At 39.3% G+C, this 20126-nt stretch overlaps 3 protein-coding genes across 3 annotated transcripts; 1 reads left to right on the plus strand and 2 right to left on the minus strand.

The window, feature by feature from the left end:
- Positions 1 to 22: 22 nt before the first annotated feature.
- FTSHI1 (FtsH extracellular protease family) lies at positions 23 to 8797 on the minus strand. Its single transcript, XM_089160049.1, has 15 exons — positions 7896 to 8797; positions 7733 to 7817; positions 6499 to 6933; positions 6266 to 6319; positions 6105 to 6170; positions 5327 to 5422; positions 5114 to 5242; positions 4550 to 4602; positions 3894 to 4089; positions 3296 to 3410; positions 2171 to 2445; positions 1603 to 1686; positions 1345 to 1457; positions 1014 to 1263; positions 23 to 485 (listed from the first exon to the last, which is right to left on the minus strand). Exons 1-15 carry the CDS (start codon positions 8594 to 8596, stop codon positions 300 to 302), a joined length of 2838 nt encoding a protein of 945 aa, XP_089016175.1. The 5' UTR covers positions 8597 to 8797; the 3' UTR covers positions 23 to 299.
- Positions 8798 to 10701: 1904 nt separating this feature from the next.
- LOC149014106 (E3 ubiquitin-protein ligase SINAT5-like) lies at positions 10702 to 17388 on the plus strand. Its single transcript, XM_089158672.1, has 3 exons — positions 10702 to 11210; positions 16234 to 16620; positions 16721 to 17388. Exons 1-3 carry the CDS (start codon positions 11022 to 11024, stop codon positions 17081 to 17083), a joined length of 939 nt encoding a protein of 312 aa, XP_089014798.1. The 5' UTR covers positions 10702 to 11021; the 3' UTR covers positions 17084 to 17388.
- A 195-nt stretch (positions 17389 to 17583) lies between these two features.
- Positions 17584 to 19816, minus strand: EMB1796 (Pentatricopeptide repeat (PPR) superfamily protein). The gene has a single exon (XM_089158671.1). It carries the CDS (start codon positions 19748 to 19750, stop codon positions 17834 to 17836), a length of 1917 nt encoding a protein of 638 aa, XP_089014797.1. The 5' UTR covers positions 19751 to 19816; the 3' UTR covers positions 17584 to 17833.
- Positions 19817 to 20126: the final 310 nt, after the last annotated feature.

Consider the following 20126-nt stretch of genomic DNA (forward strand, 5'->3'; position numbering starts at 1 on the left):
CCTCCTGTAGTGAGCCCTGTGCACTGGAAGGCTCTTTTCTTCAACAAATGGGGCACATTTATCTCAGTATGTTCTCTATACCAGTAAGCTTGCATTGCTGTGGTTACGAGAAGCACCAACTGGAAAAACTGGGCCAAAATTCATTTCTTGTTTTCTCTGAACACAAAAACCAGCTGAATTTTCAAAGGCAATAGCAGAGAATGTACATACCAGCTGGTATTACTTTCTATACCTCAGATTCTCATTGAACCTTCGGTAATCACTGAACGTCTTGAACGGTTTAGAACCATCTTCCTTTATCATGAATTTTCTGCTTTAGATGTAGTCAGTACGGATAACTCCAAATCACGACCTCGTTCTACTTCAAGAAATGACAGGGTGTCAAGATTCTCCTCTGAGAGAAGACTAAGGGAAGTGTCTGCAGGGTACATATTTAGGATATCCTCAATTTGGTCCCCACTGATCTCCTTCTGATCCAGAAGAACCTGTGAAGAAAGAACGAGCTCAACTATCAGAGTTCAGTATCACATACGAATCAAGGATTACACAGCCATGCAAATGGTAAAATGTAAATCAACTGATCGGTTTGTATGATTTGTCTTTTAAGCATGACTACATGATTTTACAGGGGCGGCAAAAGGTCCAGCAACCATAGAATATATTTGGAAAACATCCCCCAAATACCAACGCTGCCTAAGTCACCTCAGTGGACCCCCAAGTGTTCAACAAGTGAGCAGTTGACCAATGCGCCAAGTATGACTTCCATCTCTCTATCTCATGATCTTGTCACCGTATTCCCCCACTTTGCTCCAAAGGAGGCGGAAAAAGTTGAAGGAACAAAACAAAAGGACAATGCTACTTCAAGGAAGTGCAAAGCAGTGTATCATGGGAAGCAAATAATTCAATCGACTTTCCTCAACATAGCACTATGTTACTTGTTTAACAACCGTACAACCCGTACTTATAAAAGCAACAAGATTCTTAGAAGAGGAAAACAAAGATAGATCACGTACCTTGACAGTTTTGAGCAGCGCTGCATGATGCCTTCTCAACAAAGAAACTGTCCTTCCGTAAAATTCATTAATCAGCTCTTCCGTTCTTTTGACAACCTGGTCATCCAAATTAAAGTTGATTGGGGGTTCAAGCAGGTCATAGTCATCATAAAGTGATCCTTCAAAGTCTAGCCGTGGCCCTACGAACCCAGCCTTTTTCGTCCAAGGAGGTGGTTCTCCATGTATGACCATTGGATTCTCCAAATTCCATCTGATGGGACAGCAAAATAACTAATTACAACATAGCCAGCCTAGAAGTCTTTATTAGAAGTACTAATTCAAGAAGGCTCACATGGTTATAATTTTTCGAGCTAGCCAAGATGCATCGGCAAGGTAGCTAAGGGATGCTCTTGATGTATCCCTTCCATAAAGAACCTCTTCGGCAGCCCTTCCTCCAAGAAATACCTATACAAATATTAATTCAAGTCAAACTGATGTACTATGAAAAGTCAGTAATCAGTAATCAGATGATGCCAGAGCCCATGTCTAATCTGCTTCTGGTGAAAGCAGATTTTGCTATCAAGACATCAATTGAACTGAGCAATCAGACCTGAAGGCGATGCAACAACTGAGGTCGGCGCTCAAACATGTATGACTCATCATCAAGACGATGAAAAACAATCTGAGAGAATGTCTGCAGGCATCAATAAACAAAATATTTTTCTGCATAAATACATCTGGTCAAATCTATCTCTGAATTATAAATAGATCTAAGCAGAGATATTGGATAAAGACTGACCGACATTAGAACCTTCAAATTTTGGTCCAACCAAAAAGATACATGGATGAACAAGCAATGACAGGACCAATTATTCATATGGGCTCCATCATGAATATTGGAGATGCTAAAAATTTAGGTGAGTACCTTTTGCAGTCACATGCTTTTCCATGCCATACGTAAAAGTAGTGGACCAAATGTGAGCAGTTCCAACATGAAATTTGGTTCCACTAGTATGATTTGCTCTTGAAAGTTCATTGGTTTTCTACTCTTACCCAAAATGCCTCAAAATGTATGTGTAAATAACTAAAAGGAAGAAAAACAACTAAGGGAACCATCTGAAAAAGTTCAAGAAGAAATAGCAAAAGGAAGACCTACAAAAAGCATCCAGAAATACAACCTGGCCACGGGGGATAATCGAGATGCGTTCACAGAATTCAACCTTCGCATTCTCTAACCGCCTCAGCAAATGAGATGTCAATGCAGTTCCCACTTCAGTTGTAGCTCTGCGACATTGCCCTTGATGACCCAATTCAATTCCCACCCGTTTAGGTCCCACAGTGAGTCGATCAACTGCATCATCAACATCTGACTGAAGAATAGAGTCATGACCTTTCCTGACTGCCACAAGAGCAGCCTCTTGGAGAAGCTGTGCTAATTTTGCTCCTGTCCACCCTGATAACCAAAAACTTGGCGTAAGATCTCTAGGTCACTTAGGTCGCTGACCAACTAAATACTTAATGGTGACTTAACAAATCAACCTGATATTTGAGACCAAAGTACTCAGAACACAGTCAATAGGCGGCCAAAAAATAAAACCTGAGGTAGATTACAGTATGAATTACCACAACAGAACCCATAAGCTATTCTAAATTGTTTGCCTAACTTCTAGTCCATTTTATATCTTATACCAGCGTTCAGTGTATATCATTAAGAAGCATTAGCTTACTCTGCAGTAACCAACTTATACTGTGAGTCTGTGACCATTAGTTAATTACATAATATACTCCTAATAAAGATACATCCAAAAATATTGTGACAGGTGGAATTCCTCCCAACCTACTCAGTAACGAAGTCATATTCATTAGATGAGAAATCTCCAACATTATAAGTTGGCTCTGAAAAAATTGACCGGCAATGAAATGTCATGAGGAAGTGATTTAGGTTTAATTAACTTCAACCCAGCTTTTTCTCAGGCAAGCAAGGTTTCGAGTGGCTTCTTCTATCCATTAGAAAAAGTCCCAGCACCCCCATCCTCTTTCATCATGAGCAACTGTTTCCTAGAGAAAGAGGTTGTGCCTTGAAACAAACCATAAAGTTTGAAATTAGGGTCTCAATCCTTCAGTTTGGTTCAATTCTCTTAAAATGATTATCACAGAATTATTTTTCACAAAAATTCACAGATTCCTCAGTATACTACTGAAAACTGTGCCTATTACAGGTTGAGTTTCCAGTTGATTGCAGTGGAATATACAATGATGCACACAATAAATAAAGAAATACTGAAAATGAGAAGACGTCATACCTGGTAAATTCTGTGCATAGGTGTAAAGGTCAACAGATGGAGACATTCTCACTTTACGTGCATGAACTTTTAAGATGTCATACCTCCCTTTTGCACCTGGAGGACGGATTCTTATCTAACAAAGTGCAATAAATGGAATAAGAGGAAAATACCAAGCCAATTTATACAAGCTATCACAGGAAAGAGTGTTAAACAGCAAGTACCAAAATTTAGTCTGTTGATTTGCTTAAGGTGCTGCCTGAGGTTTTTTTTTTTTTTTTTAATTGGCAGGAAAAATGCTTGTCATGGTGAAGGGCCTCACACCTTATGAAGAGATAAGATGGCAAAGAAACAGTTTGTGCGACGTGAAATAAAATAATAATAAATAAATGAAAATAAAATTCTGATTGCATACTCTGATAAATAGTGCAACATCAGCACATATTTGTCCTGAATTCACCACGCAGTCATAACCAGGTTGGATTACATTTTTTTGGCCAACTAACTTTATTCAATACTAGGATTATTAACTGCTACCTAATAGGATTACCAAGGGAGGAAAATCATGGTAGATGAATGTTCCATATGTCCCCTCTTTCATTAACTAACAAAAACCAACCTTTCGATCAAAACGACCTGGCCGAAGAAGTGCTGGATCTAACAAATCCATGCGGTTTGTCGCACCTAAGAATATGACACCTTTGCCGGTATCAAATCCATCAAGTTCTATCAGAAGCTGGTTCAGTGTAGTTTCCCTTTCTTGAGTAGCTGCAGTGTATAGGTGGTCTGTGGATTCACTGAAAATGCCTTGACGCCTATCATGCCAAAGAAAGCAAAGTGATTTCCTTGATGAATAACAAAATATTAATCTGCTTTTCCACAGCTACCAATACCGAATACTATTAACAGTTCTACTAAGGAAAAAGTGAATCAGCTTATTGTATTATCATCAACACATTTTGCAAAACCATTTAAACGGCAGGAAGATGATTCGGATAAAAAGACTATATAGCCGATGCACAAGGCTACCACATTGGAAAGGATCAACTGTACACAGCCATGCACAACCCCTCAACTTGATTGCATTGTGCAAAGCAAGCCATCGTGCTACTTCATAATGGCATAACTACAGACTAGAGTTTTTTAAAAAATAAAAAATTGGGGGACAGGAGGGGATTACAAGCTAGCGAGTAATTTACCCGAACCAAAAACAACAAAGGAAAAAGGGATAATTAAATGCTACTAGCAACAAAGTTACCATGTCATACAGCATACCTAGTAGCCAATGCATCAATCTCATCAATAAAGATAACCGACGGTTTGTTTACCTGTATGAAGAAAACAATGAAATTTTGAAGGAATTTAGTCTTCCCACATATGAAACTAATTTTCAATTATGGAGTTCACTTCACTACTTTTACCATGGAATAAACAATGGAATACAAAAACGATGATCCTTGTAGCTCATTGCAACAACTTTGTGCATTCGTATTTCACCCCTTCCCACTACCCACCCCAAATAAATAAATAAACTACAATCTTAGGATCCAAACAAGTGGCAGTTGGATACACGGTCAAAAACATATATACACATTTCAAAGAATATTTGAGCACTTTATAGAAGCAATTTCATATGAAGATGAGTATATTCTTATTTCAAGCTATGATGTATTGGAATCTCTAATTTAGTAAACATTAGACACATGATACACATTAAAAAGTAATACAAAAATGTCATGTTGGTGAGTTTTTCCCCCTCAACCCTTCACCGCCCCCTTTTTAGTGTTGGGAAGGAGGTGGAACATTCCTTGTAAGGCGAAGAAATGGGTACACAATCACCTTAGCTCTCTTAAAGAGATCCCGAATACGGGCAGAACCAACACCAACTAAGACTTCAACAAATTCTGAACCAGCCATTTGATAAAAAGGAACACCAGCTTCACCAGCTATAGCTTTGGCCACCAAAGTCTGAAACAAGTGAGATGACATTATCCTGTGAGATATGGTTTATATATTATAACACACCAACTGCGAGGCTGGGCAAGATAAGACCTTCCCACATCCAGGAGGACCCTCCAAAAGAACCCCATGCGGAGGCTTTATTCCCATCTTATCAAATAGTTCTGGATTCTTCAGGTACCTCACCAACTAATCAACAAAATATGAATAAAGATGTTAGATTCTCCAGTTCCCTGTGAATGGAATATTACAACTTGAAATGGGAAATGAAAAAGGTACAAATTTATACTTGGCCTACATAAAACAGGTACATAATATGTTGTAAAAAAAGAGGGGGGGGGGGGTACACATTATAGGAAGAGGTAGACTGACTGACAAATTGTTTTATTGAATCTGGATGTGGACGTGAAATGACTTGTATACATCTACATAACTTACCAACTAAGCATAGAGAGAAATAACTTGCATAGATCTAGAAAGAATTGCTGAATAGTATGAAGAAGTAACATTATGTACACTGACCTAAATGCTATATCTAGATAGTTTTATGATGTATTTATCTATAGAGTCTCGATGAACCCTGTCTGAATGCTTTCGTACAATCAGTGTTTGGGGAGGCGTTTTCCTATGCAGCCTTACCCCCTTGCTGGGAAGCTCTTTCGATACCTTGACCTCAAGCACAACTGTGGTCCAACGACAATTGCACCAAGGCCCATGCCTCTATAGTGTCTTGTAATATGGCAAAGTAAAACAAATCAGATTCATTTATTCAAGGACACAGGTTTAATGGACATACTCCGCCACATCTGCGGACAAAAAAAGAAGCACTATGATACATTTTTATGAACTGGTAGTATAACATACACGTTACCTCTTGGAGTTCTTCCACTGCTTCATCAATACCTGCCACGTCACCAAATTTCACTCCTGTTGAACCCTGAGGGAATAACATTGAAAATATCAGGGGAGAGAAGGCGAAATTATTCTTTTGCCAAGAATAAATGATGTATCAAACACGTTTTGAAAACTAACATCAACTCGAGCTTGTGGCTTAGACTGTCCAAATTCAAGCCCTTGCCATATATCCTGCATTAGATATAATATACAAACTTGATTATTCACCAGGGGGGAAGAAGGGATGAAATAAGAAGAAGAAACATGAACTATATTACTTAGTCCCAGATAATCCAGCTATGGAGCATCATTACTTAACTAATTAAAACATATCAATTTATTAAAAAAAAAAATTCGAGGCATTAACTTACCCATTTCCTGAAGTTCTTTGGCCTCCTTGAAAGAGTAAATCGGACAAGAAGGACCATAGTCAAAAGGACTGTCATGATTGGTACAAGCAACTCAAGACTAGAAGACATGCCACCAAAAGTATAGTATTCATACAGCTTCGAAAAGATTCCTCCATCACTAGATATATCAACTAGATTATCCCAGATTCTCTCTCCAATTCCAAAGACAATGCTTGATACAACCTTAAGAAGTGGCTTTGCCAAAGGCCAGACAACATATGCAGCCACCACAAACAGGAAACTGGTGAAAGCAAATACTGCTGATGCAAGAAACCCCCCAACAATTACTGCAGCAGCAGCCATCAGAGTTGTCACCATACCAAGTTCCACCATCATTCTGCTAGATATGGAAGACGCCACAGGATGAGGGTACTCGGGCAATCTTCCTACATAGGACTGCATTTCAAGATTTAATGTCAGAAAACTCGGAACATATTGAAATCTTGATCATTCAATGACATATTAATGATTCAAAACAGTGTCTCAGATTCTATTTTATTTCATGTTTTAAAGGAAGCAATGGAATCCAATAATTAATCCTTCACAAGAAAATATCACCGCATTAGAAAATGAATTAAGAAATGTCGGATGTTGATAACTCAAATGGATGTGGATGTTGATAACTCAAAAAACCTGGAGCTAAGTTTGTTGACTTCCAGGATAACAGCATCAGGATGAAGTTCTTAAAATCAAGGTCATAACAAACAAAATGTTCATACATGGCTCAAGACAATAGCTTTGCTGGAATATTTAAGAGAATTTTCAGTCAAATCCAGAGGGAATAAGAGGAGTGAACAAAATTTTCCTTCAGATGTGCCGTTTCTTTACTTATTCCTATTCTTTGTTCTCTTTTACTACAATCCTCTATTTCCAATATCCACTCAATTCTCCACTATTTCCATGGTTTGAAATTTCACAAACTGTTTCGCTTTCAACATGAATGGAGAGGTGGGTCAAAATTCAAAATTTCGAACCTTTGCCTACTCCCTGAAGCGAAAATGTGTCTATGTTTCTGTCTCCCGGTTAACCAGTGAAAGAATGCAATCACGGAAATTATGAAGTCATAGAAATATCATGAACACATGGAATCGGTTTCTATAAAGTAGCTTGCTTTCCACTTAAATTGGGTTTTCCCAGAGAGACGGAGTGGATTTGATTTTCCTCGGAGTAGTATGTGATTATGCAATGTGATTACCGTGGTGTGCCTCTCGATTTCATATTTTGGGCCCGAGTACTCCTCCAAGATTGTCTGTGCTTGACTCTCACCCAGTTTTAAAGCCCTGCCATTGCAGTGTCAATGAGAATCAAAATTAACACCAAATTCAAAAAAGAAAAACAGAAAGTAACTAGATCAGTACCACTTGGTTCTATGCAAAGCCTTTTCACCGGGAATTTCTTTTAAGTGCACAATGAAATCTCGATACCCAAAGCCAGAAGTAGCCTCTTTGAACGTTAACAATTTAATCTTATCGGTCTTTAATGCCTTCTGGAAATTTTCGAAACTCATCTTAGGGAGTTCCTCTACATTTCTATCGAACTCCTCATCTTCGGATAAATCTGCTTTGAAAACCCCTTCAGGAACGTAGAGCTTCCCCTTGTGCTCCCTTAACATATCCTTGAGATAAACAGGACCAGATGATTCTCCACTGTGACCAACTGCTTCATCTCCCAGCTGCTTAGACCTTGACCTGGAAATCCACCGATTCAAAGCATCTAGAATCCCGACATCCCGACCCTTATTCAGGTTCTCTTTTTCTTTAAGAGTATATAATCTGTTCCCAACGAGAAACCTGGGTTCCAACTGGCTTGGATTTTCTTTCAAAACCCTGGAGACGAAATCATCCGCAGAAGGTTCAATGCCACTTTCGGACCGAGACGCTCGCTGCGAATTTGACTTCCCAATAGACGCATATGGACTTCCGATATTCCTGTTGAAATTGAGCTGTTTCCGCTTCGTACGAATCGAAATCAACCTCAACTGCGACCTCTGCAGATTCGCAATGTCATTCCATTGGGGATGACAAACCCTAGGCGTTGAAAGAAACTCACAAGCATTCATGGTTGGAAGAGATATATCACGTATAGAATCACATACTACAAAGAAATCTAATCAGTTCATATGGTTGTAACTTCGAAAGAGAATTCGCGGGAAGAGACTCCAGAGCTGTTGGTGAGCTCCTCACTCCCCAGCGCTTTTGGCAATCTTAGATCGTTTCTTTATCTCTCTTCCTCATCATCATCTGCTGTTTGTAATTATATTCATGGCAAATTTTCAGCGCCGAACCCTGAGTTACCACAAAAATATCCAATTTATCAATTATTAAACTCCTTACATTCTTTTCATTCATAACGTAAAAATATATCAAAAGTATTTATGTAAACAAGTTAAGTGTTTCAAAATAACACAAATATCCCTAAACGAAATTTCCTATGCCTTACTTATTTTTTTCGCCTCCTTTTACTGTCTTCAACTTCTTACTCTCCTATTCATATACACCCTCATAAAATTTGAGAGATATGCTTCATAAATAATGTTTTTAAACTTAGCTAGTAGTAGGGGTGATATTAAAAAAAATATATATCAATCTAATCTACAAGTTAGCCTTAATATTATGCATGCCAACTTCTTAAGATTTTCAATTTATCAATCAAACACCCTATTACAGTTTAACAGTAGTACCTAATCCCCCTCCCCTGATGTCTCATGTCCCCTTTAGTCTGGTTCAAATGTCACATCCTTCACCATTTTCTTACCCTTTGGAGAGCCATTAACTTTGCTCCCTCCACCCAAACATTCCTTATTAGCTGTCACATCTTGGTTAACTCTTATTGTATTTGATGTGGAAATAATTCAGAGAACTTAGATCATCTTTTTTTCTCTTGTCTTTATCCTTGATCTCTTTGGTCCTTAGCCCTCTTTTCCATTTTGCCTTGGTCGAGGTGCTCTCGAGTTTTTGCTCATGATTGGAATTGGATCTTCCTAATCTTTTTGGGTTCCTCTATTTGCAACAAAGTAGGTAAACTAGTCTTTGGAGCTACTACAATCTACCATTTGTGGTGGAAACATAGCCTTAGGAAACGGACCCCAATCTCGCCCTCTAGACTTGATTTGGAAGACCATTTTGTTTTGATATATCTTTCAGACTTCCATCTCTCCTCCAACCCCTGTGGTTGACACCCTAAGGACTAGACTTAATGTTAGATCCTGGGGCCTCTCCTCTTCATTATGATCCTCTTCTTAATCAATCATCCCCCCCCCCCTTCTTCTTTCCTCTCCTCTCTGTATTCTCATGATGTTTAATGTATTTTGTAATTCAAAAAAAAAAAAAAAAAATACTACTCATAAATCCTATCTTCAAAAATTGATGAAAATTTACATATGAGAGAAGAAAAAAATCAACGATACTAAAAGAAGACTAAGAAACAAGTCAAGCTATAAGGTTCTTCATTCAAGATTATAATTATTTTTTAATGAATATTAAAGGTTAGATTAATATTTCAATTTGCTTGCATCAATATTCAACTATGATTTCTTAACGGTATTGATATGTCATCATCCTATAGGGAGGGACATTAATTTTGAGTGGTAACCCTAAGGGTGATTCTGACAAATTTTATGTTATAAATTGGATTAATAAAAACTAGTTGGAGACCAATTGATAATTTGAATAACTCAGAGGGTGACATTAATATTAGGTATAACACGAGGGATGGCATTGAAAACTCCCCTTTATTTGATCGAATTTTCATGTAATTAAAAAACAATAAATATTATTTGAGGGTTCACGTCGTATTGATTGTCGTCTCCAAGGCTTTCTGAGAAAATACTATTTCCCCCCTTTCCTGCTTTAAGAGCATATGGATTTTATATGAAATGAAACACATTATTTTTAATTGATGTGACGTGTATATTCCTCCACACCGGCGGTGTGCGGAACTTTTCCTTTGCTTTATGTACACGTATACCATGGAGGATCGTGAGTCACGACTCTTAATAAGGGATAGATATGGGGATCTCACTCTCTCTCATAGTTAAAATCCGTCCGATTGGAATCTATGGCACAAACATCGACGGTTGTTTTTTCGTTTCTCAGTTTCCAGGATCCCGGCAAAGCCAACTAAGCAAAGCACATCTTAAAGACAATTAGAGAAAGAGTTATTACAGAAAAAAAGAGAGAGAGAGAAAAGAGGGTTGGTGTTTGTTATTGAATTGCGATCAAGCTCCTTCGTTTATTTTCCCTCTCTCCCTCCCTCCACCACTTTGTTCTTCTTCTCTTCTCTTCTCTTCTCTTCTCTTATTCTCCTCTTGTTCTTCTCTGAATCTTCTAATGTTGTTCTTCTGTCTTTCGAGAAAATCGAAGATGGAGGGATGACATAGAAGAGGAAGAATCCAGAGAAAAGAAGGAAACCGAGAATAACGATTCGTTAGCATTTATAGATTTTTTCTGCATTGCTTTTTCTTCTGTATTTGTACCTTTTACGAAATGGAACCAGATAGCATTGACTGTATATCGTCCATGGATGGGATTGAAGAGGAAGACATCCATCATCATCCGTTTCCTACCAAGCCTCACAGCAATATTGCCTCGCCGATCATATCTCCGGCCACCAGCGTCCATGAATTGCTTGAATGCCCCGTCTGCACCAATTCAATGTACCCACCTATCCATCAGGTATGTTGCTCATCCTTTTTCTGTCTACCTCCTAAATTGACTTCCTATGTTCATTTGCGTCTCTCTATCTACTTGTTTTCAAATAATTGAAACTGCACGATTGCATTTGACACGATCTGGGCATCTGGGATTTAGGATACGTAGATGAGAATGTGTGTCTGGAAGGACTATTTAATGGTTGTCTCTTGCTTCGATTTGATTGCGAAACTATATATATTTGTCCTGTAATTTTGGTCGTGGTCGAATTCGGAGGCTCTCACGTTGATCAAAATATTAGGTCTACCGATATTGGTTCTTGCTGTATTGTTTATTGATACTTATATTTCATTATTTGTTCGGGCTTTTATGTTTTTTGAGACATGACATTGGGTTCGAATGCTACAAGGGTCCAAAATATTGCTGATGCGAAGCCTGTTCTTGCATGGGGTAATCGGGGGCGTTATCTGATGGGTAGTCGCTTAATTTTTGGCTGTTATGCAGGGTATTTTGATCTCCCTTCGCCCCCAATTTTTCTGCTTTCAGCGAGGGCAATATTTTTTTAGCTTATTAGATGAAGTTTTGACTTGAATATTGTTTAATGCCTCTTCTGTTGATTGAACTCTGCGGGGTATCGTTTTTTCGTTTTGGTTGCTGAACTTAGAGGTGATTTTTGGATCACCAAAAATTTATTTGCCAGAGGAGCGGAACCGGGTCATCTTTAACTTGGTCAATTATTACTGGAATTGGGTTGTTATTTATGTTGTATGTACTTTAATTTCAGGATAAACCATACATCCTTCATCACCCCACTTTTTGATTTTATTTTTATTTTTTTTGGGGAGGGGGGGGTTGTCATTTTTGTTGGTATTCATGACATCTTTACACACAGTAGACAGGTGTCAGGATAATGTTGATAACTAATACTAATTGATGAACTGAAAAAATCTTTAAATGATAGGAGATAAGTATTAGGAAGGTTTGCATGCCCTATGCAGGAAAAGATTCACTATCAGGCCACCTTATTGTGTCTTGTGTAAGTATGGTTTTGCTAATCCAACTGTTGGATGGAGAGCAAGTGGTCTGGATTGGAATGAATCATATTGGGATTCTATGCATCATTGTGCACTTTTTTCTTATCCTGAATATTTTACAGATTTTATTATGTAACATGGATGACTTAGTTTCAGCTGAAGTTTGAAATGTAGCGGGGGACCTTTGGGTCTTCCTGTCCTCCAAATACGGGTCATGTCTGAGATTCCATGTGGCAAATATTTGGGGAGTACAAGAAGCCTCCTTTGTGAGTCATCCCTGAATTCATCCCTCATAAATCTGTATTGCATGGCTATAGTTAGTTTAGGTTTTTTTTTTTTTTTTTAATATATTTGACCAAATGATCAATTGATTTCTTATCGTGTACTTGCTTTGTTTGTTGCATTTTACTCATTTATGTTGATATGAGGTTGCGTCTAATCAATTTTTCTACTCTTTTATGCATAATGTAATTACATACTATTCCTTGTCATGTTAACTTCATAACTGCTATTCGTCACTTGACTTTCCGTTGCTTCATGGATGACGTTGCTTGCTTAGCGTCTTGAGGTTTATGCTGGGATTGTCTGTCTTGCTTTTAAGTTTCCCTATTCATTCTTATAATTTCTTGTGTCGATTGGAGAGTAATTCAGTGCTCCTTATTACTTCACAAGTTTCCAGGGAATGAAAAGATTGCAAACTTGGAAACATTACTTCACTCTACTAAGGAACTAGAGCATGTAAGCTCGTAAATTTGTCGTGCAGATTGTTCTTGGTATTAAATATTCCATTTGTTAGAGGTTTGAACAAGAATTCAATATGTATCCTTGGTATTGTTTCTTTCTTTGTCCATTGACACTACGTCACACTACATGTGAAGGTCTTTTGATCATTACTTCCACTGCCACATTTGGAGTGGGAATGTAAGGGGTTTGTGTGACCTCTTAGTAGAGCTATCTGAACGTTGTTGATTTGTCTTGTGTGTGGGACCCAACAATTGCATCTGTTTGAAGCTTGGATTCTTAGGATCATGCACAACTTATACTTTGGTATAAATGAGATGCTCAACCTTTACTGCTTGTATTGATCAGCTCAATGGCAAGGCAATCCATGGTGGGAATCATCTTGCTGTAGTCGGTCAAATATTGGAAAGTGTGTTTTAAGGGTAATATGCTGGGGTAACACTTCGAGTCATAGAATAACCTGGCTACTTAATTATGACACGAGAAATCCCATGAATAGAAGAGAGTCATTGTGATTTCAACCACCCCCTGGCCTTATTGTAACTAAATGGATTCTGCTACTTGGATCATAGCAAAGACAAATGAAATTAGGTTGTAAGTTGTAACAATGATAATTCTTAGTTTACAAAAGTACAGATAGTGTAAAAATTGTAATATCTACATAGGTCGTACTATGAAATTATGCTAGAGAGTTATTGAAACCTGCCTAAACAAGAAACTCCTAAAATTCAGATAATGATTTTGTTGTTATGACAAGAACGACAATCAAAAGTTACACGATCACGTAGGAAACTAATGGAAATTTTTGGAGAAGTAAGGAGGATCTCCATATAGTCTTTATGGGCATAAATAATGTATGAGGATTTAGAAATGGGTCCAGTTTGTATCGAGGCAATTTGAGTAATTTGTTTCTTGCAGTCCAGGGAATGTTAACTTACTTGGTAAGGAATTTTGTGTGTGTGCATTAGATTAGGTTATGAATTGAAATATTGTATAACATTTTGTAGCAGTAAGCTATATGTAAAGATACACAGTTTGAGGAAATACGATATTTTGGACAAACCATGATGGACATGAATGCAGACCTTTGTCCAAAATTTATGTGTCGTACAGGGCCTAGGTTGGACAAATAGGCAGAGACATGCTACAGTCAAAATTGGACCCAGGCTTTGTCATATCTGGTTTGGCTGAGACTCTCGACATGGGTGAGATTGTGGCATGTTTTGCTAGGATTTTCATATTTCTTCAGAGTATAGGATTCCCTCTATTGGCTGGCTTCAAGAACGTATATTGAATTCGGTAGAGAGAGTGAGAAAGTTGGCATCTTGGGAATGGAGCTCATCAAGTAGAAGAAAGGTGGTTTCACCAAGGTCTTAAGCATACCTTCTTCCTTCATCTTCTTTTTACAATGATAGATCTCTATCTCAACCCTCCCAAGTCTTGTTGCTAATGATATTGCAGGAAAATCGTATAATATCTGCTATGAAGTGAACAAGGAGGATGATTTGAAACACTAGTTAGTTGATACAAAAGAAGTTTATAAACCAGAGGAGGATGGATTGAGTTTGAAAAAATCACTTTAGAGGAAAGATGCAGATTGATGGCAGAAATCTATCCAGATTTTGTGTCTTTGTCAGACCAGCAAGGCAAACAAACGAAGCAGTACATTTTTTGATCTTCTAGAAGCTCTGCTGGGCCGGACCGACTTGGTTCTGCTAGGCTGTCTCGAACTGGTCTGTTCTGGCCCATTAGAACCTATCAGGTTCCAAGAATCCAGTTGCTGCTGGATCAGTTTAGTTCTTCATTCTTTGGTAGTGTAGGCCTGTCGTGGGATCTGATAAGCATTTCCCCATATTAAAGAAACTCATCTTTGAGTTTTATTAAGTTTATGGATAAGGTTTGTAGGGTGCACATCCAACTTCAGTCCGAAACACAATACTCTGCCAGCTCACTGTTTGAAATGTAGCCTTCAACATGGGAAACTTTTTCTACAAAAAATCTGGGAGGAATCACGAACTCTGTTCAATTCCGATATCAGCAGTTGTGTCCACTTCATCCATGATTGTCTCTTCAACCTTCTATACTCAAACTTGAGCTCTATAAGCTTTTCATTGTCATTCATACTCTCCTCAATATTCTCTTCAACTTCCTTGTCAACTGTATTGCCAAGTTCCATGTCACCTGCTAGCTCAAGTTCATTTTTCTTCAACTTCCAAAACTTTGAGAACTGCCACAATTTCATCTGTTGGAGGTGGACTTAAGAGAGGCACTTGGTCTGTTAGTTGCTTCATGCTCTTTTTAACAGTACATGGCTTTTGGTTGGTAATCTTTTTGCAAGAAGGCTGGCTCACCTATTTCTGCCATCAATCTCCATTACGTGAGGAATTTCTTTTTGGTTATTGGTCATGGCAAATCAGTAGTGAATCACGTAGACATATTGTAAATGAGTTTTTTCTTGTCCACAATGTTGAATATATTTTGACTTTTGGACTTGCACCCCCCCCCCCCAAAAAAAAAAAAAAAAAGAAGCAAAAAGATGAAAGAAGAAAGAAAGAAAAAGAACCACATGGATTATGGAGCAAGGATGGAAAGTGGGCATGGTTGTGCATTGCTCTTAGGGCGGCATAATGGGAATCCATGATGGATCTGGTTTAGATGTACATTATAAATTAGAAATCAGAAAGATCGTGTAGAGAGTGTCTGATCTGCCAACTAGCTGTGTTATTCATGAAGCCAAAGTGGCAGATTACGTTGATCTCATGTGTCTGAAAATAACCTGGCCTGTTATTGGCTCTTCAAAGCTCAAGATTTGAGGTGAATTCGACTCATTCTTATTAATTGTGGGCATAATGCCATAATCTTTGTGACTTTACCCCTAAATGCAGACAATAAAGAAGAGAGAACAATTGCTCAAATAAATTTGTCTGAATATACACTTTCCAAAGAATAATTTATTTTTTTCTCTTTGAGATAAATCTCCCTTTTAGTCAAGAAATCAAGGTGACCAGACAGGTTGATCAAAGGGCTTCTCATTGTGTTTGTCTTTGTTCTTGCCTTTTAATTTCTGGATTGTCTTACATTCACTTAAAATGCATGATCTTACTAGCTAAAGCTAAATTAGCAATGACCTTAGAAGTGTGTAACTGTGAATTGATGTTATATTTGATATGTTTGTTCAATACTGTATCAGTCTTTGATGTACTCTCTATTCTTCTCATCTGGGTAAAAGAAGACAAGATTGATGGTATTTTAACAACACGATATTCTTGCAGTGCCATAACGGCCACACACTGTGCTCCACCTGTAAAACCAGGGTGCACAATAGGTGTCCCACTTGTAGACAGGAACTTGGAGACATCAGGTGTCTAGCTTTAGAGAAGGTGGCTGAGTCACTTGAACTACCCTGCAAATACTCCTCCCTGGGCTGCCCGGAGATCTTCCCCTACTACAGCAAGCTTAAGCATGAAGCACAGTGTAACTTTAGACCATATAACTGCCCATATGCCGGATCAGAGTGTTCTGTAATGGGGGATATTCCTTTTCTTGTTTCTCATCTGAGGGACGATCACAAGGTTGACATGCACACTGGATGCACATTCAACCATCGCTATGTCAAGTCTAATCCCCGTGAAGTTGAGAATGCCACTTGGATGCTTACTGTAAGTATTGTTTCTTTCTGAGAATTCCAGTTTCCATTTCTAAATTAGGGTCACAGAATGGCAGTTCCGACTCCTGATGGCAAGGTTGCTCTTTTTGTAGGTCTTCAATTGTTTTGGTCAGTGCTTCTGCCTGCATTTTGAAGCCTTCCAACTTGGCATGGCTCCTGTGTACATGGCATTCCTCCGTTTTATGGGTGACGAGAATGAGGCTCGCAACTTTAGCTACAGCTTGGAGGTTGGGGCAAATGGTCGTAAACTCATATGGGAGGGTACACCAAGGAGTATTCGCGACAGCCATCGGAAGGTCAGGGACAGCCACGATGGCCTCATTATTCAACGGAACATGGCACTTTTCTTCTCTGGTGGAGACAGGAAGGAATTGAAGTTACGGGTTACAGGTCGTATCTGGAAAGAGCAACAGAACCCAGACGCTGGAGTGTGCATTCCCAATCTTTGTAGCTGAAATGTGATTAACAGTCCATCGTATTATGCAATGGGTTTTGCCAACCATTCTTTGTGATTTTGAGGGCAGTTGGATTACAGTTTATCCACTCTCTCAATCTCTTTCCCTGAGTGTTGTATGTGTGCCAACTTTTCTTGTAGCTTAAATACGTACAAGATGCTGTGGATCGTCGGGAATTAATGGATGTGGGAGTTTGTTCTTCAGTTGCTCGTCTTATAATCCTTCCAACTGTTTTCCTCTGGTTTCTTGGATAAAATTTGGTGAAATAAATTCTATTACCGAGGTTTGATCTAACACAGCAGGAGCTGCAACATCCATGGTCTGTGAGGCAGTTGATTTTTTTTTCTGTTCGCTTCTCTATCCCATCAATTAAAATCTCATAGAAATCTCTAAAGCTTATGAAAAAGAATCTCATAGAATCTCTATACTGGAAGGAACTACAAATTCTCAAACTACTTGCAAAGGCCTGCATCTCCCACTCAGTTGCCATGCAGTATTTCAGGGAGCTAGAATGTCTGCATTTTCCGGAATGATGACAAGTTAGGAAGCTTCATGCTTTTTGCTAAGAACAAAAAATCATTAAATTTACTTTACTTCTGGAGTAGAGATTCCAATTGATTCACAGTTATAATTTCAAAATATTGTAGTTAAAACTAAACAAACTAACAAAGAACATCAAAAACTCAATCTAAACTCCTCCATTCCAAACAAAGAGGAACCATAAAGAAAAGAGAACACGCAGTTATCCTTTCAATCTTCCTTTCTTTCACCTGACCCATCTGTTGCATCAGTCTTAATAGCTTCTATCACCTCCTCATCAGCTGGATTTACACCTTCAACCGCATCATTACTAACAGCTTTCTCACCATTCTCGCCATCACCAGCTGCTCCTCGAAATTTTGCTATATTCTTCAGAACAGACTCAACAGCAGCCTCGCTGGTTTTCTTGGCACTGGCAGCTTCTGCTGCTTTCGCTGCTTCCGCTTCCTTAGCAGCAGCCTCAGCTTTTTCTCTCTCCTTCTCCTCCAACAACTTCACCAATTCCTCCTCTCTCCCCTCTTTCCTCAGAACATCCTCTGCAACCTCTCGCAACTCTGAACTCAGACCCACGCTCTCATCATTCAACATGTTCGCAACCAATCTCAGTACCTCATTCAGCTTCCCTGCTTCACCCAATGTCTTAAACATCATCTCGTAATTAGCAGGGTCAACCTTCAACTTCTCCACCATCTGCTCAAAGAACACCACTGCTTCATCAATTTTCCCCATTTTAATCAATCCATCAATCACCTTATTAAAGGCGACCACATTAGGTCTCAGTTCCGATTCCACCATCTTCTTGAAATACCCAGAAGCATCATCAGGTCGATTCTGTGCAAAGCAGGCATCTACAAGCAGCATGTAAGTAAATTCATCTGGCTTGACTCCTTTCTCACCCATCTCCCGGTAAAGCTCCTCCGCTTCTGCAACCATTCCACCGCCGCATAACTGTTCGATCATATTATTATAAGACAAGGCGTCAGGCATGCATCTCTTCTCACCCATTTTTTTGAAAACCTCAATCGCATCACTGAATCTACCCTGTTGAAAGTATCCATCAGCCATAACATTGAAGCTTCCCAGATTCACCGTGAGCCACCTAGGAGGATTGTGCTCTGCCATCATCCTATCAAATAGCTTCATTGCCTCATCGAACTTACCGTTCTTGGACAAAGCATCCAACACCGAATTGTAAGCCACCGCAGCCATCTTAATATTAGAATTCTCCCCAACGGCCTCCTCATAACAGTCCATGGCCTCTTTCTCCATCCCTTTGAGGAAGTACCCCTTCATCAAGCTCCCGTAAACGATTCCATCCGAGACAAACCCTAGCTTCTCCTTTAACTCCTCGTACAGAGCGAAAACTCCATCCGGATCCGACTTCTTGACGAGCCCCAACATGAGATAATTATAGACAACTGAGTCCGCAGCGAAACCCTTCTCGAGCATCTCATTTTTCAGTTCTAGAGCCCGATCAACCTTGTTGTTGTCCACAAGCCCCTTCACAAGAATGCGATAAGTAGTTGGAGAAGGATTGAAAGGAGCATCATTGATGAGCTGCTTATAATGCTCAAGAGCAGTGTCAGTTTTCCTACAATCACAGTAAGCGTTAATAAGGAGGTTGTGGGTAACGACGTTAGCGGCGACACCAGCCTGAGTGATGAATCGATGAAGCGAGAGAAGATCTGAGTATCGAGATTGCCGGAGAAGAGCGGCCATGACAGCGTTACAAGTGAAGATGGTGGGTCTGCAATTGGAATAAATGGAATGCCGAGTGAGCAGTGCAGCTTCATCAAGATCGTTCTGGCGAATGAGGGTAAGGATTCGGTTGTGGAGGTTGAGGCGATTGCCGGTGAGAACAGAGACGGATTCTGGGAGTTTGGGAGCATTAGGATTAGGGTTAGGGTTTATGGGTCGATGTTGCTGGGGTTGGGAGTGACGGAGGGAATTGAGAGGGGGTTCGATTCGAAGCCGCCGCTTGCGGCGGCGACGCTCGGCTGCTGCTTCTTCAGGGGTGGCGAAGGAAAGAAGACGACATGGGAGGAAGAAAGATGGTTGAGGGCGAAGATGGTGAGGTTTTGCTAGGGTTCTGAGGTGCTTGATGAAACCAGGTTTGGAGAGAGCCATGCCTGCAGGAGAAGAACGGTATCTGAGAAAGGAAGCCCTGGAAGGGTTTTAGGGGTTTTTGCTCTCGTCGGCGCAGGCCCCATCATATATTGAGTTAAATGGTAATTTGAATATACACAAGTCAAATAAATTATTTAAATTTGCAACTCAAAGCCCTTTTAATTCATGAAATTCACTCATGAGCCCTTCAGTTCAAAATCAATAACAGCATGTAGTAGTGGAGATGGTATGATTTCTCCACAAACATCTAAAGGCCTGGCCACCTATGATTGAGGCATGGTTTTTCTTGCATTCTTTGTAAATAACAAAAACTGGTACTAATGGGCTGCTAGGGCGAAGATGATGCTTTTGAGTTTAGTGATGGTAAAAGATAATT

Source organism: Hakea prostrata, chromosome 6 (genome assembly GCF_041222555.1).
Source record: "Hakea prostrata isolate BN-2017 chromosome 6, UWA_Hpros_2, whole genome shotgun sequence".
NCBI classification, from domain to species: domain Eukaryota; kingdom Viridiplantae; phylum Streptophyta; class Magnoliopsida; order Proteales; family Proteaceae; genus Hakea; species Hakea prostrata.

Excerpts from the sequence above, each read along its gene's own strand:
- FTSHI1 (XM_089160049.1), bottom strand. The coding sequence starts at position 8,596 with ATGAATGCTTGTGAGTTTCTTTCAACGCCTAGGGTTTGTCATCCCCAA. Across the intron at positions 1,264-1,344 it reads GCTCGAAAAATTATAACCAT|ATGGAATTTGGAGAATCCAA; the intron begins GTGAGCCTTCTT and ends CTGTCCCATCAG. Across the intron at positions 486-1,013 it reads CGCTGCTCAAAACTGTCAAG|GTTCTTCTGGATCAGAAGGA; the intron begins GTACGTGATCTA and ends CTTTCTTCACAG.
- LOC149014106 (XM_089158672.1), top strand. The coding sequence starts at position 11,022 with ATGGAACCAGATAGCATTGACTGTATATCGTCCATGGATGGGATTGAA. Across the intron at positions 11,211-16,233 it reads TGTACCCACCTATCCATCAG|TGCCATAACGGCCACACACT; the intron begins GTATGTTGCTCA and ends ATATTCTTGCAG. Across the intron at positions 16,621-16,720 it reads ATGCCACTTGGATGCTTACT|GTCTTCAATTGTTTTGGTCA; the intron begins GTAAGTATTGTT and ends CTCTTTTTGTAG.
- EMB1796 (XM_089158671.1), bottom strand. The coding sequence starts at position 19,750 with ATGGCTCTCTCCAAACCTGGTTTCATCAAGCACCTCAGAACCCTAGCA.